We start from the raw sequence: 26,555 nt of genomic DNA, 5'->3' as shown, positions 1-26,555 counted from the left end.
GAATCTGACCCATGTAGCCTGATTAGCAGCTCCTCAGTGTCCCTGCTCCCTACTGCTGCAGAATCCCATCCATCTAGCTTGATTGATAGCTCCTCAGTGTCCCTGCTCCCTACTGCTGCAGAATCCCATCCATCTAGCTTGATTGACAGCTCCTCAGTGTCCCTCCTCCCTACTGCTGCTGAATCCCATCCATCTAGCTTGATTGATAGCTCCTCAGTGGCCCTCCTCCATACTGCTGCTGAATCCCATCCATCTAGCTTGATTGATAGCTCCTCAGTGGCCCTCCTCCCTACTGCTGCTGAATCCCATCCATCTAGCTTGATTGATAGCTCCTCAGTGGCCCTCCTCCCTACTGCTGCAGAATCCTATCTATCTAGCTTGATTGATAGCTCCTCAGTGCCCCTCCTTCTCACTGCTGCTGAATCCCATCCATCTAGCTTGATTGAAAGCTCCTCAGTGTCCCTCCTCCCTACTGCTGCTGAATCCCACCCATCTAGCTTGATTGATAGCTCCTCAGTGTCCCTACTGCTGCTGAATCCCATGCATCTAGCTTGATTGATAGCTCCTCAGTGTCCCTCCTCCCTACTGCTGCTGAATCCCACCCATCTAGCTTAATTGACAGCTCCTCAGTGTCCCTCCTCCCTACTGCTGCTGATTCCCATCCATCTAGCTTGATTGATAGCTCCTCAGTGTCCCTCCTCCCTACTGCTGCTGATTCCCATCCATCTATCTAGCTTGATAGCTCCTCAGTGTCCCTCCTCCCTACTGCTGCTGAATCCCATCCATCTAGCTTAATTGACAGCTCCTCAGTGTCCCTCCTCCCTACTGCTGCTGATTCCCATCCATCTAGCTTGATTGATAGCTCCTCAGTGTCCCTCCTCCCTACTGCTGCTGAATCCCACCCATCTAGCTTGATAGCTCCTCAGTGGCCCTCCTGCCTACTGCTGCTGAATCCCATCCATCTAGCTTGATTGATAACTCCTCAGTGGCCCTCCTCCCTACTGCTGCTGAATCCCATCCATCTAGCTTGATTGATAGCTCCTCAGTGCCCCTCCTTCTCACTGCTGCTGAATCCCATCCATCTAGCTTGATTGATAGCTCCTCAGTGTCCCTCCTCCCTACTGCTGCTGAATCCCATCTATCTAGCTTGATTGATAGCTCCTCAGTGCCCCTCCTTCTCACTGCTGCTGAATCCCATCCATCTAGCTTGATTGATAGCTCCTCAGTGTCCCTCCTCCCTACTGCTGCTGAATCCCATCCATCTAGCTTGATTGATAGCTCCTCAGTGCCCCTCCTTCTCACTGCTGCTGAATCCCATCCATCTAGCTTGATTGATAGCTCCTCAGTGTCCCTCCTCCCTACTGCTCATGAATCCCATCCATCTAGCTTGATTGATAGCTCCTCAGTGCCCCTCCTTCTCACTGCTGCTGAATCCCATCCATCTAGCTTGATTGATAGCTCCTCAGTGTCCCTCCTCCCTACTGCTGCTGAATCCCATCTATCTAGCTTGATTGATAGCTCCTCAGTGCCCCTCCTTCTCACTGCTGCTGAATCCCATCCATCTAGCTTGATTGATAGCTCCTCAGTGTCCCTCCTCCCTACTGCTGCTGAATCCCATCCATCTAGCTTGATTGATAGCTCCTCAGTGCCCCTCCTTCTCACTGCTGCTGAATCCCATCCATCTAGCTTGATTGATAGCTCCTCAGTGTCCCTCCTCCCTACTGCTCATGAATCCCATCCATCTAGCTTGATTGATAGCTCCTCAGTGTCCCTCCTCCCTACTGCTGCTGAATCCCACCCATCTAGCTTGATTGATAGCTCCTCAGTGTCCCTCCTCCCTACTGCTGCTGAATCCCACCCATCTAGCTTGATTGATAGCTCCTCAGTGGCCCTCCTGCCTACTGCTGCTGAATCCCATCCATCTAGCTTGATTGATAACTCCTCAGTGGCCCTCCTCCCTACTGCTGCTGAATCCCATCCATCCATCTAGCTTGATTGATAGCTCCTCAGTGTCCCTCCTCCCTACTGCTGCTGAATCCCACCCATCTAGCTTGATTGATAGCTCCTCAGTGTCCCTCCTCCCTACTGCTGCTGAATCCCATCCATTTAGCTTGATTGATAGCTCCTCAGTGTCCCTCCTCCCTACTGCTGCTGAATCCCATCCATCTAGCTTGATTGATAGCTCCTCAGTGTCCCTCCTCCCTACTGCTGCTGAATCCCACCCATCTAGCTTGATTGATAGCTCCTCAGTGGCCCTCCTCCCTACTGCTCATGAATCCCATCCATCTAGCTTGATTGATAGCTCCTCAGTGTCCCTTCTCCCTACTGCTGCTGAATCCCACCCATATAGCTTGATTGATAGCTCCTCAGTGTCCCTACTGCTGCTGAATCCCATGCATCTAGATTGATTGATAGCTCCTCAGTGCCCCTCCTCCCTACTGCTGCTGAATCCCACCCATTTAGCTTGATTGATAGCTCCTCTGTATCCCTCCTCCCTACTGCTGCTGAATCCCACCCATCTAGCTTGATTGATAGCGCCTCAGTGTACCTCCTCCCTACTGCTGCTGAATCCCATCCATCTAGCTTGATTGATAGATCCTCAGTACCCCTCCTCCCTACTGCTGCTGAATCCCACCCATTTAGCTTGATTGATAGCTCCTCTGTATCCCTCCTCCCTACTGCTGCTGAATCCCATCCATCTAGCTTAATTGACAGCTCCTCATTGTCCCTCCTCCCTACTGCTGCTGAATCCTATCCATCTAGCTTGATTGATAACTCCTCAGTGCCCCTCCTACCGACTGCTATTAAACATATGCCCACCTGGCCTGAGTGAGAACTTTTCAGTGTCCCTCTTCCAGGCTGCTGAATCTCTGGCCACCTAGCCTGATTGACAACTCCTGTGTCCCTCCTCCCTGCAAAGATCTCACACTGCTCAATATAAAATGCAGCAATAAACCAGGCTGGGTGGTGATTGAACAGCTGCCTGTCAGGCTGGGTTGTGATTGAACAGCTGACTGTCAGGCTGGGTTGTGATTGAACAGCTACCTGTCAGGCTGGCTTGTGATTGAACAGCTGCCTGTCAGGCTGGGTTGTGATTGAACAGCTGCCTGTCAGGCTGGGTTGTGATTGAACAGCTGCCTGTCAGGCTGGGTGGTGATTGAACAGCTGCCTGTCAGGCTGGGTGGTGATTGAACAGCTGCCTGTCAGGCTGGGTTGTGACTGAACAGCTGCTTGTCAGGCTGGGTGGTGATTGAACAGCTGCTTGTCAGGCTGGGTGGTGATTGAACAGCTGCCTGTCAGGCTGGGTTGTGATTGAACAGCTGCCTGTCAGGCTGGGTTGTGATTGAACAGCTGCCTGTCAGGCTGGGTGGTGATTGAACAGCTGCCTGTCAGGCTGGGTTGTGACTGAACAGCTGCCTGTCAGGCTGGGTTGTGACTGAACAGCTGCCTGTCAGGCTGGGTGGTGATTGAACAGCTGCTTGTCAGGCTGGGTGGTGATTGAACAGCTGCCTGTCAGGCTGGGTTGTGATTGAACAGCTGCCTGTCAGGCTGGGTTGTGATTGAACAGCTGCCTGTCAGGCTGGGTGGGTAGATAATAAAAACACTTAGTCTCATGATTTCTGTCTTAGCTAAACTCATAAGATGCTCATTTTAATATCAGGATTATACTATTAAAGACCCATGATGGCTGGAGGCCCTTCTGGATTTTTTTCATTTGTGCCTATAGCTTAAAGTTATGACACTGCCTCAGTAGAATCCACAACTCCCGACCATCAAAGTCAGAGAAGTGTTCTGCTCGTGGGCGAGCTATATTAGTGGGTCTACTGAACCGAAGGTACTGTTCACTTGCATGGGGGAGAGAACTGGACTGGCCACCAAGTTTTCACTACTGCCACGGAGCTGGGGCCACGGACACAATACAGTCTCTGATTGTAGCGACAGCAACAGCAGGCGGAATCATGGATTTGTGCGGTAAGGATGGATGGAAGGGGCTGGTGAGCATACGTGCACTGAAACAGTGGCACAAATCAGCAGCGGAATGTAGCACAATAGCAGCACTAGGGACCTGAAAACTAGCAACCAGATTAACTGGTTGCCCCGGTGCCTCCCTAAAGGGAAAAATGCCTTACATACCTGAACCTTCTCCTTTAAAGAGCACTGGCCCTTTAAGAAAGGGGTGTGGCCACGCGCGCATTCCTAGAAGGACTGTAAGGTGTGTGCAGGAACCAAGAGACAGCAGCATGATCCGAGGATGGTGTAGCCACCGCAGGACAGCCAGGCAGGTGACAGAACCGACGTCCCTGCAGGGGAAGGGAGGGCAGGACAGTGCGGGGATGACGTCATGGGCGTTACAAGTAGAAGCTGCAGCTAAACCATTCCCCTACTTTAGATAAACCTTAGATGAAACCTAAACCTCAATAATTCTCTGGAAGCCTCCCCAGAAGGGTCCCACCATAGGGCCCACAGTTCTTCAAACTTTCCTCCAACTCCCCTTTTCCTGTAGACTTCTTTTTCAAAGTCCAGTGGCCAATTAACGGTATTTCCAAATTCCCATACATCATGGCTTGTATTATCCAACCAATGTTGAGCCATTGTGCAATCTTGTCGAAGAACATCCTATTAACGGGAAGGACTCAACGTTCTTCAGGAGCGCACCGCTCCCCTGCTTCCTTGTTGCTGGGTGCTGTGTGCTCTTGAAGATTGGCAGTGGCTGAGCCGCTAGTCCAAACTGTGTTCTCCAATGCTCCTAGAAGAGATCTCAGCATCTGCAATATCAGAGGAGCGCCGGAACACTCAAGAGATCCAGCCAGCTTCAGAGCAGAGCTTGCAAGCGTGCACTCCCTACCTAGGAAACCATCTACCACCGAGGTGACCGGTAACACTGGCAACGAGCTGTGAACTATGGAACTAAACAAATCCCTCTGTATTTCAGAATGGAGAGGATTTTTAATGAGGTAAGATGCAAAGTTGCTTGTTTTGATCCATTTAATAAGATGAGACAGGCCTGTAATCAGGCCAAAAACTCTCCAAAGTTGGGCAGGTCCACATCAGGTCTACCAACATAGCCGTGTCGGATTTCCATCCTGGGATTCGGTCATCAGATCTCATTCCTGTAACTATCATGCCATCGGTGCCAATGTCACCCCCCGCACACAACTCTGGTCCCAATGTCTCCTTCCCGGTCCCACAGCCTCCAAGTATCCTTCACACTCCCTTTGGTCTCCTGCGCTGAAGCACACACGGTCTGCTCCGATCTCCTCCTCCATGCTTCTTGCTCTGGCGTTTGGGTCTCGAGGTCCCACAGCCTCCAAGTATCCTCCGCACTCCCATTGGTCCCCCGCGATGAAGCAAACACAGTCTGCTCTGATTTCCTCCTCCATGCTTCCTGCTCTGGTATTTGGGTCCCGAGGTCCCACAGCCTCCAAGTATCCTCCCTCCGCACTCCCGTTGGTCCCCCGCACTGAATCACTCACGGTCTGCTCCGATCTCCTCCTTTGTGCTTCCTGCTCTGGCGTTTGGGTCTCGAGGTCCCACAGCCTCCAAGTATCCTCCGCACTCCCGTTGGTCCCCCGCACTGAAGCACACATGGTGTGCTCCGATTTCCTCCTTCGTGCTTCCTGCTCTGGCGTTTGGGTCCGAAGGTCCACGTATGTGCACTAGGGTGCGGCTGCGCACTCTACCATTTTCCTAATACCCAACTCAGATACTCCTCCTATCACCTTTGCAGGTACTGGGTACTTAATGCATCCTCCCTCATTGGGAGGTGCCTGTTCAACGTGTCCCCGTAGCCTTGTCTACCGGTGCTAGTCATCAGGTACCCCATGCTATCCCGCACTCTGTATTAGTTGTGACTATGTCACTGCTTCCGTCTGTTAGTACTGGTGTTCCAGCTTTTATCCATCTGGTTACCTTCTGTTCCTGCAAACCCCTACCGCCAGCCTGTTATCACCTATCTTCTGACTCTGCTACATCTGTCCCGGTTCCAGGTCTACGTCTTGTGGCACCAGCTGCTGAGATATCGGGATTCCCCTGGGCTGCCTCCGAGCGGACACTTACCAGTGTGTGTACCTGCTGCCCCCTTCGTTGGTAGTAGTGAAAAGTCGATGGCTGCCCAGTTCTGCTCCTCAGAGTCAGTGAACGGTACCTTGATCCAGTGGACCCACTTCTGGCCCATCTGGTAACCAGGGCGTGACAGTAACAAATAAAAATATGGGTGGTAAGCAGAACTGCGGGAGTCGGTGTGCCTCACCGATGGGTACTCTTTCACGTCAATGAACCTCCTCTTGGCCCGATCTCATCCTATATTGATTGTCCTTAGTGAAATTGGTCCGTTGGAGATCCGTAACGTAGTCGTGTGTATGAGGTCTCGGCGTGTGTTGATGCCTCCTTGTTACTGCAGGACGGTCAAGTCCATAGTAAGTCACTAGGATACTTCTTGGGTGCATAAACCCTCTTTAAAAAGGTTTTATAACGTTCAAGTCAGACACAACAAACGAGTAAGACGAGAGGGAACCATGTGCCGCAGAGAGACATGGCCTCAGACGTAAATCATCCCAGCTCTCGAGTAACATGAAGCATCTGCCAGATCCATTAGCGTCTCATACTGGAAAATCACAGAGCCGAGGAGATCCCTGGAGGGGAGAAACATGGTGAAAGGGAAGGTGGGCAAAGTGGGCGAAGAAAAGGAAGGGGCCCACTTCCTTGGCGTTAATCCAATATATCCATCTCTGCTCTTCCAGAACTACTGAAATAAAAAAGTAACGTAATGGACAAATTAGGAAAAAACAACCAATTTTTACATGCAGGCTTTGAAGTTTGGGGGTCCGGTCAGGGGCGGTTTTAGACAATGTAGAGCCCTGGGAACTCTCCAGTTTGGGCCCCCCTAACACCAGCCCTGAGTCCGACAATAAGAGTCAATGGGTGAAATCTCCTATCTCCTTGGGGCCGCATCTACTACAACACATGGCTCGAACTTCACAACCTCAAGTGTCCCCACCCTGGGAAATGCCGGATGATAGACATGTGGGGTGATCTGGGGGGGGGATGAGGTCTACATGTCGGCTGCCTACAGAAAGAAGCTGGATCATGCACATATTCAGGCACCGCCACCAAATATTAAGCCTGGTTCTCAATATGGCTCCACACCTCCGATATACAGTAGGTTGGATAAGAAAAAAGTGAGAAGAGCAGAAGGAAAAAAAAATGAAGGTCCAAATGAAAGGAAATTCATCTGAACCGGCCAAATACATCTGACGTACAATTGAAACCCTTAGTTTCCCTCCGTTCTCTATGAAGACACATCTGCAGGTTTTCCCTCGCTCTCTATATAGACACATCTGCAGGTTTTTCCCTCCGCTCTCCATAAAGACACATCTGAAGGTTTTTCCCTCCGCTCTCTATACAGACACATCTGCAGGTATTTCCCTCCTCTCTATAAAGACACATGTGCAGGTTTTTCCCTCCTCTCTATAAAGACACATGTGCAGGTTTTTCCCTCCTCTCTATAAAGATACATCTGCAGGTTGTTCCTTGCTCTCTATATAGACACATCTGCAGGTTTTTCCCTCCGCTCTCTATAAAGACACATCTGAAAGTTTTTCCCTCCGCCCTCTATAAAGACACATCTTCAGGTTATTCACTCCGCTCTATACAGACACATCTGCAGGTTTTTCCCTCCGATCTCTATAAAGACACATGTGCTCTCTATACACACATTTTCAGGTTTTTCCCTCCTCTCTATACAGACACATCTGCAGGTTTTTCCTTCCGCTCTCTATAGAGACACATCTGCAGGTTTTCCCTCCGCTCTCTATAAAGACACATCTGCAGGTTTTTCCCTCCACTCTATATACAGGCACATCTGCAGGTTTTTCCCTCCACTCTATATACAGGCACATCTGCAGGTTTTCCCTCCGCTCTCTATAAAGACACATCTGCAGGTTTTTCCCTCCACTCTATATACAGACACATCTGCAGGTTTTTCCCTCCACTCTATATACAGGCACATCTGCAGGTTTTCCCTCCGCTCTCTATAAAGACACATCTGCAGGTTTTTCCCTCCACTCTATATACAGACACATCTGCAGGTATTTCTCACTATCTGACATGAAATCAGAATAAAGCTTTCCCGTTTTCAGTCAATTAGGAACCAAAATTATTTCTATTTGACAAATGCCAGAATAATGAGAGAGAGAATGTTTTATGGCATTTTTATTACTTTGTCCCCATTTTATGCACCAAATTCTTCAAAATGGCACATCCTTTTATAATTTTTACTCAAAGTTAAGAATGATCTTTTCTCCCGTCTTGAACAGTTAGGCACAAGAAGTTGTACGTTTTATAAAATTTTGCAAACTCTGCACCAAAAAATGAGCAAACTCAAAAACACACAACGTAGTAGTTGTGCCAAATTTTGCGACTTTTTGCAAAGGCGCACACAAAGTATCAGCCAAAAACATCTGGAATCGTTAAGCTCTGCTGCCCCCCCCCCTCTCCCCCCCGGTGAGCATGCATCATAGAGACTTAAATAAAGAGGTGCAAGTAGAAAAATGAATTGTGTGCAAAAAAAAACACAGGTGCACAGGCTATGATGAATTGGGGCCATAAAACATACAGTTGCCATTGCAATTACCAGACTTCCTTTTGTCGGGCTTGCTTTTGCCAGACTTGCTTTTGCCAAGGTTGCTTTTACCTGTCTTTCTTTTGCTGGCCTTGCGTTTGCCGGGCTTGCTTTTCCCGTGCTTGCTTTTGTTGGCCTTGCTTTTGTCAGACTTCCTTTTGTCGGATTTGCTTTTGTCAGACTTGCTTTTGCGAGCTTGTCTTAGCCGGACTTGCTTTTGCTATACTTGCTATTGTCAGACTTGCTTTTATCGGATTTGCTTTTCTCAGGCTTGCTTTTCCTTGGCTTGCTTTTGTCAGGCTTACGTCTGACTTGTTTTTGTCCGACTTACTTTAGCCGACCTTGCTTTTGCCAGACTTGCTTTCGCCGCACTTGCTTTCGCCGAACATGCTTTCACCAGAATTGCTTTTGTGGGCTTGCTTTCGTCAGGCTTGCTTTTGTCAGCCTTGCTTTTGTTGTTGAACTTGCTTTTGTCAGAATTGTTCCTGTTGGACTTGCATTTATCGGATTTGTTTTTGTTGGACTTGCTTTTATCGGACTTGCTTTTATCAGACATGCTTTTGCTGGACTTGCTTTTGTCACACTTGCTTTTGTTGGACTTGCTTTTGTCGGACTTGCTTTTGTCGGACTTGCTTTTGTCGGACTTGCTTTTGTCAGACTTGCTTTTGTCAGACTTGCTTTTGTCAGACTTGCTTTTGTCAGACTTGCTTTTGTCAGACTTGCTTTTGCTGGACTTGCTTTTGTCAACTTGCTTTTGTTGGACTTGCTTTTATTGGACTTGCTTTTATCAGACATGCTTTTGTCGGACTTGCTTTTGCTGGACTTGCTTTTGTTGGACTTGCTTTTGCTGGACTTGCTTTTGCTGGACTTGCTTTTGCTGGACTTGCTTTTGCTGGACTTGCTTTTGTCAGACTTGCTTTTGTCGGACTTGCATTTTTTGGACTTGCATTTGTTGGACTTGCATTTGTTGGACTTGCTTTTGTTGGACTTGCTTTTATCGGACATGCTTTTGTCTGGACTTGCTTTTCTCAGACTTGTTTTTGCTGGACTTTCTTTTGTCAGACTTGCTTTTGTCAGACTTGCTTTTATCGGACATGCTTTTGTCTGGACTTGCTTTTGTCAGACTTTCTTTTGCTGGACTTGCTTTGCATAGCAGTGGTGTTTGTGTTCTCTCGGATTGACCACGCTACCGAGCTAGTTGGATGCTTTTCACTGAAGGGCCGTTGCTGATGTCCTGTAAACAAATTTCAATGATTTTTTTTTTTAAAGGGGTTGTTTACTGTCACTCACTTCCGCATTGGGGGCAAGCGGTTGCGATGACGTGACGACCCCGTACTCCTGCCGCTATGCACAAACCTTTCATTAGAATAGGACGTGCGCCAATGCTGCACGATGCCCTAAGGTTAGAGTGCATTCACCCAACACAACGGACGACACGGGGCAATCACAGCCGATGTGCTGGTGAATGCGGCAATATCTCAGCCTGCGCCCGTGCGGTCGTTCTATGCCCCTCTGCTGCCATCACTGAGGTCATTAATGGTCGTCTGAGGAAGGTTCTGTCACTAAATGCACTTGGGAAAATCATCAAGATCCTCTGCTGGCAGCGCCTGTGTAATGCAGTGCCAGATGTGCGCAATGGGAGACCATTCGCCCCCAGTAACACTATGTAGTGCCAATGGGTTGTCATGCCAGCCTGGAGCCTGCTGAAGGACCCAGTTGCTGCCATATTGGTCCTCCTGTGCAAATAAAATAAAAACATGAAGGGTTAAATGCTGCACGATCACCTGGTGAGGTGGTGCAAGGAGCCACGCAGTTACCCATGGCAACCAATGCACTGACTGCGCTGAGGAGAGGGAGACATTGGGCTACAAGAAAATGGCGTCCGCCGTACAGAGCCGGGGACAGGGCGGTGATGAGTGACCTCCTCCTCCGCCGCCTCTCTGCACTCAGGAGCCGGGAGGAACAGGCGGCCGGGGCGGGTCACCTCTCCGCACACCGGAAGTGGAGCCTGCAGCGCCCGGTGCTCTCCGGTGACCCATGAGCTCGTGCCGGGTTCTCCTGTGCGCGGGCTGCTCGGGGCGCCTCCCCCGCCGGGCGCCCTCTGCCTTCCGCCTGCGGCGGGTGTGCACGAGGCCCAGTGACCCGGGCGGCGGCTTCAGACCGGAGAGGGTGGCCGTGGTGACCAAGACCAGCCGCTATGAGTTCGAGCAGCAGCGGTACCGGTCCTCCGGGCTGTCCGAGGACGAGCTGCGGGAGCTGGTGAGAGGGGGCGCTGTGGGGGGAGCACCGGGGCTAAGGAGGGGGATAATCACTGGGGCCAAGAGCGGGGCTGCAGGGGGCGCACCGGGGCTAAGGAGGGGGATAATCACTGTGGCCAAGAGTGGGGCTGCAGGGGGCGCTGTGGGGGGAGCACCGGGGCTAAGGAGGGGGATAATCACTGGGGACAAGAGCGGGGCTGCAGGGGGCGCACCGGGGCTAAGGAGGGGGATAATCACTGGGGCCAAGAGCGGGGCTGCAGGGGGCGCTGTGGGGGGAGCACCGGGGCTAAGGAGGGGGATAATCACTGGGGACAAGAGCGGGGCTGCAGGGGGCGCACCGGGGCTAAGGAGGGGGATAATCACTGGGGCCAAGAGCGGGGCTACAGGGGGCGCTGTGGGGGGAGCACCGGGGCTAAGGAGGGGGATAATCACTGGGGCCAAGAGCGGGGCTGCAGGGTGCGCTAGGGGGGGCTGAGAGAGAGGGGGGGTAATCACTGGGGCTGAGAAAAGGGGGTGGGGGGTAGAGAGTAAGAGAGGATGACCGCCTGGACTGAGAAGAGTGGGGGTAATCACTGGGGCTGAGAAGAGGGGGTGGGGGAGGAGCACCGGGGCCAGGAGGGGGGGCGACCACCGGGGCAGAGAGAGGGTGACTGACGGGGCTGAGAACAGGGGGGGATAATCACTGGGGCCAAGAGGGGGGTGACTGACGGGGCTGAGAGCGGGGGAAGGTCACTGGGGATGAGAAGAGGGGGGGCGACCACCTGGGCTAAGAGGGGGACCGCAGGGGATGCTGTGGGGGGAGCATTGGGGTTGACGGGGCTCAGAGGAGGGCGACCACTGGCGCTAAGAGTAGGGGGCGCCCGCCAGGGGCCGCCCGCCGTGTGCCGAGAGAGTAATGGGGCGGCCGCCGGGGGCCGAGAGAGTAAGGGGGCGCCGCCGCGGGCGCAGTGAGGGGGATGAGAGCGGGAATAGACACCTTTCTTTGCGTCTTTGCGCTCTGCACGGCGGCTGATACTGTACAATGTCGCGGAGTGTCAGTTTTTTCAGCGATTTTTCTATTAGATCTTTTCTGTCCCTTTGTGCGGTCTCCAGATTCCTGTCCTGTCCGCGGCGCTGCTCTGGTGATGCCGGGGTCTGTGCCAGGAGGAGGCAGAGAGAGCAAAGTGCCCAGAACAAGCTGTACTGGTTTTGTTCCCAGATAGGTGGGATCTGCCAGGAGTGGGCCCATAGCTGCGCCGGAGCCGCTCGCCACCTCCAGGGGCCGGGATACTTCACAGCCAGGAAATGAGAAATTCCATGGACTTGGATAGAAACTGTCTCTATCCAACGCTGTATTACACCGGTCACCTCCCGGCAGACGGACGGTCCGGGGCTGCACTGCCCCGTAGTGTCCCTCGCTTCTCCGGTATGCCATGTGCTACAGTGCCTACAAGTAGTCTTCAACCCCCTGCAGATTTAGTAGGTTTGATAAGATGCAAATAAGTTAGAGCCTGCAAACTTCAAACAAGAGCAGGATTTATTAACAGATGCATAAATCTTACAAACCAACAAGTTATGTTGCTCAGTTAAATTTTAATAAATTTTCAACATAAAAGTGTGGGTCAATTATTATTCAACCCCTAGGTTTAATATTTTGTGGAATAACCCTTGTTTGCAATTACAGCTAATAATCGTCTTTTATAAGCCCTGATCAGGCCGGCACAGGTCTCTGGAGTTATCTTGGCCCACTCCTCCATGCAGATCTTCTCCAAGTTATCTAGGTTCTTTGGGTGTCTCATGTGGACTTTAATCTTGAACTCCTTCCACAAGTTTTCAATTGGGTTAAGGTCAGGAGACTGACTAGGCCACTGCAACACCTTGATTTTTTCCCTCTTGACGCAGGCCTTGGTTTTCTTGGGTGTGTGCTTTGGGTCGTTGTCTTGTTGGAAGATGAAATGACGACCCATCTTAAGATCCTTGATGGAGGAGCGGAGCTTCTTGGCCAAAATCTCCAGGTAGGCCGTGCTATCCATCTTCCCATGGATGCGGACCAGATGGCCAGGCCCCTTGGCTGAGAAACAGCCCCACAGCATGATGCTGCCACCACCATGCTTGACTGTAGGGATGGTATTCTTGGGGTCGTATGCAGTGCCATCCAGTCTCCAAACGTCACGTGTGTAGTTTGCACCAAAGATCTCGATCTTGGTCTCATCAGACCAGAGAACCTTGAACCAGTCTGTCTCAGAGTCCTCCAAGTGATCATGAGCAAACTGTAGACGAGCCTTGACATGACGCTTTGAAAGTAAAGGTTCCTTACGGGCTCGTCTGGAACGGAGACCATTGCGGTGGAGTACGTTACTTATGGTATTGACTGAAACCAATGTCCCCACTGCCATGAGATCTTCCCGGAGCTCCTTCCTTGTTGTCCTTGGGTTAGCCTTGACTCTTCGGACAAGCCTGGCCTCGGCACGGGTGTAAACTTTCAAAGGCTGTCCAGGCCGTAGAAGGCTAACAGTAGTTCCATAAGCCTTCCACTTCCGGATGATGCTCCCAACAGTGGAGACAGGTAGGCCCATCTCCTTGGAAAGGGTTTTGTACCCCTTGCCAGCCTTGTGACCCTCCACGATCTTGTCTCTGATGGCCTTGGAATGCTCCTTCGTCTTTCCCATGTTGACCAAGTATGAGTGCTGTTCACAAGTTTGGGGAGGGTCTTAATTAGTCAGAAAAGGCTGGAAAAAGAGATAATTAATCCAAACATGTGAAGCTCATTGTTCTTTGTGCCTGAAATACTTCTTAATACTTTAGGGGAACCAAACAGAATTCTGGTGGTTTGAGGGGTTGAATAATAAATGACCCTCTGAATAAACTTTTTTCACAATTTAAAAAAAAATAAAAAAAGAAATAACATTATTCTTTGCTGCATTTCACACTTCCAGGCTGATCTACAGTCCAAATGTCACAATGCCAAGTTAATTCCGAATGTGTAAACCTGCTAAATCTGCAGGGGGTTGAATACTACTTGTAGGCACTGTATTCCTCACTCCTTTGGTACACCCCGTGCCATACAGTCCTCCGGGCGCCGTACCGTCCTCTGGTGCGCCCTGCGACGCGTCCCATACTGCCCCTCGCTCCTCCGGGGAGCCCTGCCCATACTGCTGGATTGTGCTGGTCTCTCCAGTTCTGCAGACGGTTTAGTCTCCCTTCAGACTCTCATCGAGCGCCCGGACATAATACTCTTCCAGCTTATGTCGCATTCATCCATGTTTAACCCCGTCATTCATGGCTCATCCCCGGCGGCTTAATGAATCTTCAGTCATTTAAAGGGCCAGTGCTAAATGTCAATCTTTATAATCCTTGCACCTTTCTCAGTGTGTAAATGCTGTGTCTCCAGCTCGTCCGATCGTCCCGTGTGATCCATATCCTCAGTGTTATCCTCTTTTATTTTGCAGCTTGCCCTGAAAGGCTCCAGCTATAACGGCCTGTTACAGCGACACAACATTCACTCGGAGAACGTGGAGCATGTGGTGCAAAGTCTCAGGTCCGTATCTAGTAACCCCTAACACATGTACTGATGGTTCTGGACGTCCCGGGCTTCCTACAGCTTCCAGTTTTGCTCCCCTCTGTCCTCCAGGTTTCTTTTTCTTAAATATGCCATATGGTTGTAGAGATGTGAGCTAATTTCTATGGTCTTGTCGCTCGCAGGATCCTCGGGGGCGGGTCTTCAGGCTGCTTTGACAGATTCAGCTGTGAATTGGGCAACCATTTCTCTTTTTTTCTTCTTTCAGGAATGAAGGCATCGATGTGCGGGTGGTGAAAAGGAGGGAGTACGACGAGGAGACGGTGCGATGGGCCGACGCCGTCATCTCCGCAGGAGGTAGAGATTTATGCCGCACTTCTGCTAATAGGAAAACTTCTCCGCGTCGTTGCTTGGTCTTGAAGGGGTACAGTTTCTTCTTCCTTGGCGTAGGGCATCTCGGGGCTCCCCAGGGTAGATGGTGTGCATTTGATGAGCTTTGCATTGGTGCTCCTACTAGAGCTGAGCGGACTGGGTATAATCCAGGTCCGGTGGATCCGCGGCGGGTTGACAAATAATCCGGCACCATATATGTCAATGGGGAGTGGAATCCGGGACGAGAGAGAGAGAAAGAGGAGAAAAAAAAACACTGGATCCGGATTGTGCACCCCGAATCCCGCGACGGGGTCGGACTCGGATCTGCCGCTCAAACCGTGCGGATCCGGATTTTGCCGATCCGGGCCCGCTCAACACTAGCTCCTACCCATTGTCATTGCACACCTACTCCCTTTGTCCATTGCCTGTCCCAAAAGTCTCTGTAGGCATTTTAGTCCCCCCCTAGACCTTCGGCCCAGGGCTCTCACAGTCCTCTAGTTTGCATCTGAAATGATCCCCAAATACAATCCACCCGCCTCAGATCTGTGTCGCAAGACGTGTCACAGGTCTGCCGGCGTCCCCTGACCTTGCTCTGATCTGCCAAAAAACACAAAGCGGCACAAAATGCAAGCGAGCATCTGAGACTACGCCGCGCACAGCAGGATTTCACAACAACAGGTATTCAGGGAATGAGCCAAGTGATCGTACAGATTTGTCACCTGGCCTGACTCCATAGAAATAGGGTCAGGGCTGTACCTGCTGCTCTTGTGCACCGCTTGATTGTTCGAGAGTCGATCATGCAGCCAAAAATTGGGACAACAAGACACCCCCCCCCCCAGAGGTGACCAATAATCTATCAAATGCATCCAGAAGACAACAGTGGTGGTTGACGCTTTTAAGGCTGCAATTACACAGCAACATACTTGCAAGCTCTTATACAGCTTGTAAGCGCTGCTCTGAAGCTCTCCAAGTCACTGGATCCGGCAGGTTCTTCTGTTCATCGGAGAGAGCCAGAGTTGGCACCAGCCATGTCACTGGTCAATATTCAGGAGTATATCGTCTACCTCTCCCTCCCGGCAAGCAGAAGCCAGGATGCAAGGAAGCCAGTTGTCCTCAAGAAAGAGGATCCAAGCAGGAAGTGCTCTGTTTTTCTGCAGCTCCCCCACAGGCGAAATGGGGCATTACACGGCGTCCATTCATATCCAGGACAGGTCAGGTCCTCCAGAGAGAGGCGCTGTCTCTCCACTCTGATCAAAGAAATTCGGAAAGTAGCGGACCCCGCACTTTACTAATAAGGCACATAGAAACAGGTTTTCTGAGCTGGACCCTATGAACACAGATGGTGCACGCAATTTATTGTATATTTTTCTTCTTTTGTTAGGGGACGGGACGATGCTCCTCGCTGCCAGTAAAGTGCTGGACAAGTGCAAGCCTGTGATCGGAGTGAACACAGATCCGGAGAGGTAACCTGGGTGTGAGAGGCGTGACGCTCCGTCAGTCCGGCTCCTAGATGAGATGCTGGACCACAGGAGACAAAAAACAAGCAAAAAACGTAGAAAACTGTCAACAATAGTCACAGATGAGGGGTCACATCTCGGGGTTAGGGTTTGCTTTGCCTGTAGCCGGTGTGCACGTTCCCCTGATGCTTCATATTAATACATAGGGGTTTTTTTTTTTCCATTATGACCTGTTTTATGTGTTTTATGTCCCCCAGATCTGAAGGCCACCTCTGCTTACCCGTGCGGTACACTCGCTCCTTCCCGGAAGCTCTGCACAAACTTTATCGCGGTGAGTTCAGGTAATATTCCTGGCAAACTCCCAACAGGGACGTCACTCATTTACTGCACGCTGAAAAGTCCAAGTCATGGCCTATTAACCCCTCTATCCGCCATCTGTTGTATAACACAGGTATATGGAGCGGGCTGGAGAGCTATACAGTCAGCACCTGCCCGTGACAGCAGCAACAGGAGCCGAGCTCCAATTGCTGCTTTACATCCTTCAGTTAAATCTGACAGCAACATTTAAGGCGAATGATCCCAGAGGTGCTTTTCAGGCAGCGATCACCCCACTTGCACTTTCCACAGGCTGCACTTCAAAGGACACAATCATTTTGGCAATATACTGCAATACCCCTCTGCACAGTGTATAGACTAGTGATCAGATAATCCCTCTATGCATACAAAAAAATAAAAATAAAAAATACATATATATATATATATATATATTTATTTTTTTGCTCAGCTTGCCATATCTTCATTGGGAGAGTATGGACGCTGATCACTTTGTACCAATAGGTGCCTGCCCGGACACATTCATTGTGTCCAGTATCATGCATGCTTCCTAGTCTTGAATAGGACAGGTGTATGATCAGTGGTGTAACTAGAGTCTGATGGGCCCCAATGCAGACTTTGAGCCTGGGCCCCCCATATGTTGGTCAGATGTATGTGCCATTGTAGCATTCTAAATCCTATAAAGACATACAATTTGCTAATCCCCTTCATTATGTGCTAATGTCCCCCGTCCTGTGCTAATGTCTCCTGTCCTGGTATATAGCCCCCCCCCTCCATCGCTCCACACACAGGAAAAATAAATGATTGTACTCCCCTACCCTGCTTTCCCCCCGGCGTAGTCCTGTGATGCTGGCATGCCGAGAACTGACCAGCGTGTAAGTGGTGCAGCGCATGACGTCAGTGTTATGCGTGGCCACTTACAGCATTGGCAGCTGTCGGCATATTCTTTGCTCCCCCATGCCCAGGATTGTGTGCATGGGGAGCAATGAATATTCATTGGCGGCTGGCACATCGCAGTGCAGGGACCCGACGGGTCTCTTTACTGTGATGTATTTCAGCTGGATTCGTGCTCTCGGACACATTCATCTGAATCAGGTGCTGGGGACGGCGGGCCCTCTGCACCCCCGGGCCCGGTCGCAGTGGCGATCTCTACGCCCCTGTGTATGATCCTTGCCAGATGTGTGTGGGTCCTGTCAGGCACCTGCTGGTGCTAAATAATAAATGCCTCCTCCAGATGTAGATGGTATGGGTTGGCGGAGATCCCATCTTAGTCTGTGAAAGGTCTGTCAGCAGTTGTTAATCCCTGCAGCGCCACCACAGGAGACATGAAGTATTACACAATGTAGCTGAACGCACAGATGATGGTCTGAAGTATTGAAGCTCCTGGTTGGTCAGTATGAAGGTGATCTCAGGGTATTTTTTTCTCCTTTTCAGGTGGCAGTGGCGTCAGCGGATTAGACTGTTCCTGGAAGGCACCGGAATAAACCTCACCCCCGTAGACCTACACGAGCAGCAGCTGAGCCTGGAGCAGCACAGCAAGGCCCATAGCACCGGAGGTCATCCAGAGCAATGTAAGGTGAAGAACGGGCTGGATAAAGGTGGAGAGAAAACCACTAGCACTCACCGATGTTGTCAATCCAGCCGGCAGAGAGGAGACTCAGACGAGTTATTGGCCGTTTCGCAATGACTGGCTCTTCCTCTGGTCCTGAAGAAGACAGAGGAAGCATCAGGCAGCGCTAAACAGCCGTGGCCTTGTCCGTGTCTGCACCGCTCCGCACTACGGCAGATGCCACGTTAAACTGGCTTTGTCCACATTCGTGGATGTTTACATTTGTTCACATCCACTTTGAAGAGTTAAATGCCTCGGATTTTGCACAAAAATAAAGCATTAATGTGGTGCATGGTGACATGGCGGAATCCTGTGTGTATGTCACGTAGCCTGGACTCAGATTACCGCTGCTCCCTGAGTACAGTGTCGGCCGTCTGAGTATTAATCTTCTGTTTTTTTTCTTTTCCAGCCTCTGCGACTATTTCGGGGCCCCATCTGCTGCCCATCAGAGCGTTGAATGAAGTATTTATCGGGGAGTCTCTGTCCTCCAGGTACGGTCACTCGCGTGTTTTGCTCGCCCGTCTGTGGCGCCTGCTGGTGGCAGTATATACTGTATACCTCTCTGGCACCTGCACAGTCCTGTGGGGATGTGTTGTCTGGCCTTGTCCTGTCATCTGCATCCTGACGTGACGGTGCGTCTACCACTAACCTCTGATCTCAGCCAGGCTGCAGTTTAGGGTCTTACCCAACTTAAAGGGAAAGTCCTTATTCTTAACTAATACCCCTGTTGCTTTCTCCTGCTCTTTCTATCTGCAGGGAGGCCTCCCCTCAGTCTGCATTGTGAAATTTAGGGCAAATTTTCATAATTAGTAAAATGCAGCTGCTGTGGCATCTTACATTACAGGACTATGGAAGATTAACTCTGATTCCCCATATATAGCGAAGGTTAGCAAAAGAGAGCCCCAGTCATTGCCCTGCAGCTACTGGCTGAAGCTGCACCACACAGACTTCCTGCTCAGCAGCTATTGGCTGAAGCTGCACGGCACAGGCGTCCTGCTCTGCAGCTATTGGCTGAAGCTGCACGGCACAGGCGTCCTGCTCTGCAGCTATTGGCTGAAGCTGCACCGCAGAGAGTTCCTTCGCTGGAAGGATTTCGAACTCTCTGTGCATACATTCTGCACATAATACTAGTCATGTGATGCAACCTTGGCCAATCGCTGCACAGCAGGTAGTCTGTGGGATGCAGCCTCGCCCAATTGCTGCACAGCAGGTAGTCTGGGCGAGGCTGCATCCCACAGTCTACCTGCTATGCAGCGATTGGGCGAGGCTGCATCCCACAGTCTACCTGCTGTGCAGCGATTGGGCGAGGCTGCATCCCACAGACTGCCTGCTGTGCAGCGACTGGGCGAGGCTGCATCCCACAGACTGCCTGCTGTGCAGCGACTGGGCGAGGCTGCATCCCACAGACTGCCTGCTGTGCAGCGACTGGGCGAGGCTGCATCCCACAATCGCTGCACAGCAGGTAGTCTGTGGGATGCAGCCTCGGCCAATCACTGTACAGCAGGAAGTCTATGGGATGCAGCCTCGCCCAATCGCTGCACAGCAGGTAGACTGTGGGATGCAGCCTCGCCCAATAGCTGCACAGCAGGTAGTTTGTGGGATGCAGCCTCGCCCAATCGCTGCACAGCAGGTAGTCTGTGTGATGCAGCCTCAGCCAATCGCTGCACAGCAGGAAATGATGTCAGTTGGGGGCGTGGTCCAGTAACCTGCAGCAGTCATTTCCTGTTACAGATCAGCTTTTAAAATTGCATTTCGGGCACCGGAGTAATATAATTAATGATCCTGATGTGATAATTGACCCTCGTAGATGCATTTTCTTAATAATGGAAATTTGCCTGGATTTCCCCTTTAAATGCCCTTGCTCTTTGGTTGTTGCATTGGGCGCAGACTTCCTGACTTTCCCGCTTCCTTCGGCTTATCTGCCCTGCTATATTGTAATTTACTCTCCGTGTGACCCCTCTGCTGAGAGGTCTGCGCCCCTGATACAACAATTATGTTCTGTCTCATTTAGGGCGAACTATAAATTCTGCAAACCACGTTTTACCTTCTCGCTTCATAGGGCGTCCTACTACGAGATCTCAGTGGACGACGGGCCCTGGGAGAAGCAGAAGAGCTCAGGACTGAATGTTTGCACTGGGACAGGATCTAAAGCCTGGTAACGTCTGTGACTAGTGCGTGGCCCCATCACTAAACAGTCGGGGAGCGCCCCGGGACTTTAAGGGTTACTTCCTGATACAGAAAGGTCTGGCACATCGTCAGCACTGGACTCTTAATGCTGATGTGAACGTTGCGTTACTCATTTCTAATCTTGGGCAAACCCCATTAAAGTGTAGCCGTACTTTGCAGAAACTTTTCCCCTACTTTATTAGAAATTTTGGGTTCAACTACAAGTGCTGAGACCTCCAGTGTATATGAGGGAGGGAAAATGCTGCCCTCCTCCGACTCCAAACATGGACTATCTTCAGCGCCAGTGGAGAGCAGTAGCCTGTATTTGGTTACCCTTTAACTCTGCGTAAACGTTCATAACCATCTTTCTTTCGCATAGAAGAGGAGGAGGGAGATGCAGCTGCAGTATCAGTGAAACACAATCTGGGATGGGCCTATGGGGGAGCTTGGGGCTGTGGGGATGGGGGAAAGAGCTTGGGCCTGTGGGGATGGGGGAAAGAGCTTGGGCCTGTGGGGATGGGGGAAAGAGCTTGGGCCTGTGGGGGTGGGGCAAAGAGCTTGGGCCTGTGGGGTTGGGGGAAAGAGCTTGGGCCTGTGGGGTTGGGGGAAAGAGCTTGGGCCTGTGGGGGTGGGGCAAAGAGCTTGGGCCTGTGGGGTTGGGGGAAAGAGCTTGGGCCTGTGGGGTTGGGGGAAAAGAGCTTGGGCCTGTGGGGGTGGGGCAAAGAGCTTGGGCCTGTGGGGTTGGGGGAAAGAGCTTGGGCCTGTGGGGTTGGGGAAAAGAGCTTGGGCCTGTGGGGGTGGGGCAAAGAGCTTGGGCCTGTGGGGTTGGGGGAAAGAGCTTGGGCCTGTGGGGGTGGGGGAAAGAGCTTGGGCCTGTGGGGTTGGGGGAAAGAGCTTGGGCCTGTGGGGTTGGGGGAAAGAGCTTGGGCCTGTGGGGGTGGGGCAAAGAGCTTGGGCCTGTGGGGTTGGGGGAAAGAGCTTGGGCCTGTGGGGTTGGGGGAAAAGAGCTTAGGCCTGTGGGGGTGGGGCAAAGAGCTTGGGCCTGTGGGGTTGGGGGAAAGAGCTTGGGCCTGTGGGGTTGGGGGAAAGAGCTTGGGCCTGTGGGGTTGGGGCAAATAGCTTGGGCCTGTGGGGTTGGGGGAAAGAGCTTGGGCCTGTGGGGTTGGGGGAAAAGAGCTTGGGCCTGTGGGGGTGGGGCAAAGAGCTTGGGCCTGTGGGGGTGGGGGAAAGAGCTTGGGCCTGTGGGGTTGGGGGAAAGAGCTTGGGCCTGTGGGGTTGGGGGAAAGAGCTTGGGCCTGTGGGGGTGGGGCAAAGAGCTTGGGCCTGTGGGGTTGGGGGAAAGAGCTTGGGCCTGTGGGGTTGGGGGAAAAGAGCTTGGGCCTGTGGGGGTGGGGGACAGAGCTTGGGCCTGTGGGGGAGGGGGAAAGAGCTTGAGCCTGTGGGGGTGGGGGAAAGAGCTTGAGCCTGTGGGGGTGGGGGAAAGAGCTTGAGCCTGTGGGGGTGGGGGAAAGAGCTTGGGCCTGTGGGGGTGGGGGAAAGAGCTTGGGCCTGTGGGGGTGGGGGAAAGAGCTTGGGCCTGTGGAGGTGGGGGAAAGAGCTTGGGCCTGTGGAGGTGGGGGAAATAGCTTGGGCCTGTGGGGGTGGGGGACAGAGCTTGGGCCTGTGGGGGTGGGGGTAAGAGCTTGGGCCTGTGGGGGTGGGGGACAGAGCTTGGGCCTGTAGGGGTGGGGGAAAGAGCTTGAGCCTGTGGGGTTGGAGGAAAGAGCTTGGGCCTGTGGAGGTGGGGGTAAGAGCTTGGGCCTGTGGGGTTGGGGGAAAGAGCTTGAGCCTGTGGGGTTGGAGGAAAGAGCTTGGGCCTGTGGAGGTGGGGGTAAGAGCTTGGGCCTGTGGGGGTGGGGGACAGAGCTTGGGCCTGTAGGGGTGGGGGAAAGAGCTTGAGCCTGTGGGGGTGGGGGAAAGAGCTTGGGCCTGTGGGGGTGGGGGAAAGAGCCCGGGCCTGTGAGAGGGCGGTGGGGGGAGTCTGGGACTGTGAGAGGGGGGGGTGGGGAGCCAGGGCCTGTGGGGGGACTGTGGTAGGGGAAGCAGGGGGAGCCTAGCCTGGGCCTATGCCTATGGGGAAGGGCAGAGCTGTGTCAAAATGCCACCACATTGATTGTTCCCTATATTTTTCGCAGCACTACACTCGCCGCTCTCTATACATGTAATATACAGAATGTGTGTATATATATATATTATATTTATTTTTTCGGTTTTGTAGGTCTTACAACATAAACAAGATGGCGCCACAGACGGTGGAAGAAATACTGCACGTTGGTGAGTGTCGTCATTGTAGACACAGCGTCTTTACACCGTCATGGCTCCTATAGTCTTGATGGACTTCCCAGAGGCGCTTAGTGCTTGTCGGCTGCTTTGCCTTCACTCTCCATCCAACTCATCCCAAACCATCTGCATTGGTGACTGCGGAGACTGTGTCAGCTGTTAATAAAATAAAAAACCTCTGATAATGAAATGACTCTGCTCATCCTGCCCCAGTCTAACCCTAAGCCCAGACATGTAACCCTGTGGATGCTGCGGCAGTTGATGGTAATAGAGCGGCAGGGCAGTAAACAATCTTTTTTTTTTTTCTGTTTTTTAACCTTTTGACTGGCTCACTTAACAGCTATACTGTATAGACTGGGACTGGATGAGCAGAGTCGGAGGGTGAAGGAATTAGTAATGGCTTTATTGCACTGCTGAGGTTTAGATAAGGCAGGAAAGTAACACTTTACCCAATATAATGCTTTGTATTAAGCCTTTCATGATTCCATCACTTCCACACCCTTTGTGTGGCTCATTTATCAGCTTTGCTGTATAGACGGTGACATAATGGGCAGAGTCATCTCATTATTGAAAAATATGGCTAGAATTACATACATGAGATACTTTTCTTTTAACTTTTTGTTTTGTAGTAAAACGTTACAAGATTGTAGACCGGACTCTGGACAGTGACCTGATCGAGCGCGGTGAGTGTTCTATACAGTGCATCTATGTAGAAATGTGTATACCTCCTATATGTAAGATGCGTGCGCAAAGACTGCTCAGTAGGTTCCAGCTACAAAAGGTATTTTTTCGTCTCTACCCGTAGTATCTTATACTAAGTGAATGGGTTTCTTTTTTTTCGCAGTGACCAACGAATACAACGAATCTCTAATATTCAGTCCCGAGGAGCAAAGAATGTTCTTCAGTGTTCGGGAGCCCATCGCAAATAGAGTATTTTCCAGCAGTCGTCAGCGGGGCTTTACCTCAAAGTAAGTGATTCTCACTGTGATGATAGTTGGACTTCAATCCTTAAAGGGGTCGTCCGACTAACAGAAATATATATATGGGCGACACGGTGGCTCAGTGGTTAGCACTGCAGTCTTGCAGCGCTGGGGTCCTGGGTTCAAATCCCACCAAGGACAACATCTGCAAGGAGTTTGTATGTTCTCCCCGTGTTTGCGTGGGTTTCCTCCGGGTTCTCCGGTTTCCTCCCACACTTGAAAGACATACAGATAGGGACTCTAGATTGTGAGCCCCAATGGGGACAGTGTTGCCAATGTATGTAAAGCGCTGTGGAATTAATAGCGCTATATAAATGAATAAAATTATTATTATTAATTATATATTAACCTCTTCACCCCCCTGCGATTTTTCGTTTTTTGCTCCCCTTCTTCCGAGAGCTGTAACCTTTTTTTTTTTTTTTATTTTTCTGTCAATCTCGCCATATGAGGGCTTGTTTTTTGCAGGACGAGTTGTACTTTTTAAGATTTACCATATAGTGTACTGGAACACGACAAAATTCCAAGTGTGGAAAAATTGCAAAAAATTTGCAATGCACGATTCTTTTTGGGGTATTTTATTCAGTGTTCACTATATGGTAAAACTGATGTGTCGGTGTGATGCCTCAGGTCAGTGCGAGTTCGTAGACACCAAACATGTATAGGTTTATTTTTATCTAAGAGGTTACAAAAATTCCAAATTTGTCCCAAAAAAAGTCACACTTTTTGCCCCATTTTTCCGCATTCTCATTTTTCAGGATATGGAGCTCAGTGATGACTTATTTTTTGCGTCACGAGCTGACGTTTTTAACAGTACCATTCCTGCGCAGATGTTACGTTTTGATCGCCTGTTATTGCATTTTGCGCAAAATTTGCGACAACAAAAAACTATAATTTTTGCATTTAGAATTTTTTTTTTTTGCTGCTACGCTGTTTACCAATCAGATATTTTAATCAGGCATTTCTGAACGCAGCGATGCCAGACGTGTGTATTTTTATTTATTTTTTTTAACCCTATTTTCCATGGGGCAAAATGGGGGTGATTTGAACTTAAGTTTTACTTTTTTATTATTATTTTTATTTTAATTGTTTATTTTTTTTATTTTTTAAATTTTACTAGCCCCCCCTAGGGGACTATAAGGATCAGAAGTCTTATTACTCAGTCATTTCTCCTGATCTAGCCCCCCTAGGGGACTATAAGGATCAGAAGGCTGATCACTCAGTCATTTCTCCTGATCTGAGCTACACAGCTCTGATCAGGAGAAATGCCCGTCTTCTGTTACAGCCAGCACTCTGTCGGCTGTAACATGAAGTGAGTCATGATAGCACAAGGTAATGTAATGACTCCTGTCACTATCATGGCAACCATCAGCTCCTCGTGATCACGTCCTTGGTGCGCCATTGTGAAAACGTCCCACTTACTGTGTCCCGCTTTTGCTTTGCAGGGTGTGTGTTCGCTCCCGGTGTTGGGACGCTTGTATGGTGGTGGACGGCGGCACGTCTTTTGAATTCAATGACGGCGCAATCGTGACAATATCTACGGACGGCGCGGACGCTCTGTGCACCGTACTTCTGGATGAGTGAACACCTCCAGGAAATCTGCCGGAGCCTCAATCCTAACCCCCCCATAACCTCAGGACACCCAGATAATGTGCAATCCGGGACCCGTACAATCACGGAAGATGTCACGTCTGTTACACAGAACTGCCGGACCCTCGCTCAGCGGACTGGTGTACATTTGTATAAAATAAAAAAAAAAAATTAGTGCCACAAGGATGCAATTTTGATAGCTTGTTTATTACGCACTAGGCGGTTTTTAGCTTTCCTTTGATTACATTTTTTTTTTTTCCTTTTTCTAGCAAAATCTATTGTGGAATTGACGGCTGAACCAAATGTTTTTTTGGCTGCTGACAAATTCCTGCTAAATATATAACTCGACTCGAAAACGAATGGTCGGTGTTTTCTTTCCATGGTCGTCTTCACTTCTGTTGCTTCCGTCATAAATAAGTTTGGGGACGGTGGTCGCGACTCCGCAGTATTCAGTGACCGCCCGTCTCCTGCATCCTCAGTATTCAGTGACCGCCCGTCTCCTGCATCCTCAGTATTCAGTGACCGCCCGTCTCCTCCATCCTCAGTATTCGGTGACCCGCCCGTCTCCTGCATCCTCAGTATTCAGTGACCCGCCCGTCTCCTGCATCCTCAGTATTCGGTGGCCCGCCCGTCTCCTCCATCCTCAGTATTCAGTGACCGCCCGTCTCCTCCATCCTCAGTATTCAGTGACCCGCCCGTCTCCTGCATCCTCAGTATTCAGTGACCCGCCCGTCTCCTGCATCCTCAGTATTCGGTGGCCCGCCCGTCTCCTGCATCCTCAGTATTCGGTGGCCCGCCCGTCTCCTCCATCCTCAGTATTCAGTGACCGCCCGTCTCCTCCATCCTCAGTATTCAGTGACCGCCCGTCTCCTGCATCCTCAGTATTCAGTGACCGCCCGTCTCCTGCATCCTCAGTATTCAGTGACCGCCCGTCTCCTTCATCCTCAGTATTCAGTGACCGCCCGTCTCCTTCATCCTTAGTATTCAGTGACCGCCCGTCTCCTTCATCTCCAGTATTCAGTGACCGCCTGTCACCTCCATCCTCAGTATTCAGTGACCACCCGTCTCCTGCATCCTCAGTATTCAGTGATCGCCCGTCTCCTTCATCCTCAGTATTCGGTGACCCACCCGTCTCCTCCATCCTCAGTATTCAGTGACCCGCCCGTCTCCTCCATCCTCAGTATTCAGTGACCGCCCGTCTCCTGCATCCCCAGTATTCAGTGACCACCAGTCTCCTTCATCCTTAGTATTCAGTGACTGCCCGTCGCCCTCAGTATTCAGTGACCACCCGTCTCCTCCATCCTCAGTATTCGGCGACCCACCCGTCTCCTCCATCAGTATTCAGTGACCCCTCAGTA

General features: G+C 51.0%; 1 protein-coding gene across 2 annotated transcripts; it reads left to right on the top strand.

The window, feature by feature from the left end:
* The first annotated feature begins 10,537 nt into the window (after positions 1-10,537).
* NADK2 (NAD kinase 2, mitochondrial) lies at positions 10,538-25,553 on the top strand. Of its 2 annotated transcripts, none has more exons than XM_075328534.1 (12): positions 10,538-10,879; positions 14,307-14,395; positions 14,643-14,731; positions 16,128-16,209; positions 16,461-16,544; positions 17,971-18,107; positions 18,555-18,636; positions 20,157-20,300; positions 22,569-22,624; positions 23,260-23,313; positions 23,475-23,598; positions 25,053-25,553. In XM_075328534.1, exons 1-12 carry the CDS (start codon positions 10,658-10,660, stop codon positions 25,189-25,191), a joined length of 1,302 nt encoding a protein of 433 aa, XP_075184649.1. In that variant the 5' UTR covers positions 10,538-10,657; the 3' UTR covers positions 25,192-25,553. The 2 variants fall into 2 exon arrangements, with proteins under 2 accessions (XP_075184649.1, XP_075184655.1); XM_075328540.1 differs by having other exon boundaries at positions 10,540-10,879; positions 20,205-20,300.
* The last annotated feature ends 1,002 nt before the right edge of the window (positions 25,554-26,555 follow it).

This window comes from Anomaloglossus baeobatrachus, chromosome 1 (genome assembly GCF_048569485.1).
Source record: "Anomaloglossus baeobatrachus isolate aAnoBae1 chromosome 1, aAnoBae1.hap1, whole genome shotgun sequence".
In the NCBI taxonomy this organism is placed as follows: Eukaryota; Metazoa; Chordata; class Amphibia; order Anura; family Aromobatidae; genus Anomaloglossus; species Anomaloglossus baeobatrachus.
This window is presented reverse-complemented; position numbering and strand designations above follow the sequence as displayed.

What these genes read in the sequence shown, in the direction of transcription:
- NADK2 (XM_075328534.1), top strand. Translation starts at nt 10,658, where the DNA reads ATGAGCTCGTGCCGGGTTCTCCTGTGCGCGGGCTGCTCGGGGCGCCTC. An exon ending in GGAAGAAATACTGCACGTTG is followed by an intron (nt 22,625 to 23,259) that starts GTGAGTGTCGTC and finishes TTTGTTTTGTAG; the next exon opens with TAAAACGTTACAAGATTGTA. An exon ending in CAGCGGGGCTTTACCTCAAA is followed by an intron (nt 23,599 to 25,052) that starts GTAAGTGATTCT and finishes TTTGCTTTGCAG; the next exon opens with GGTGTGTGTTCGCTCCCGGT.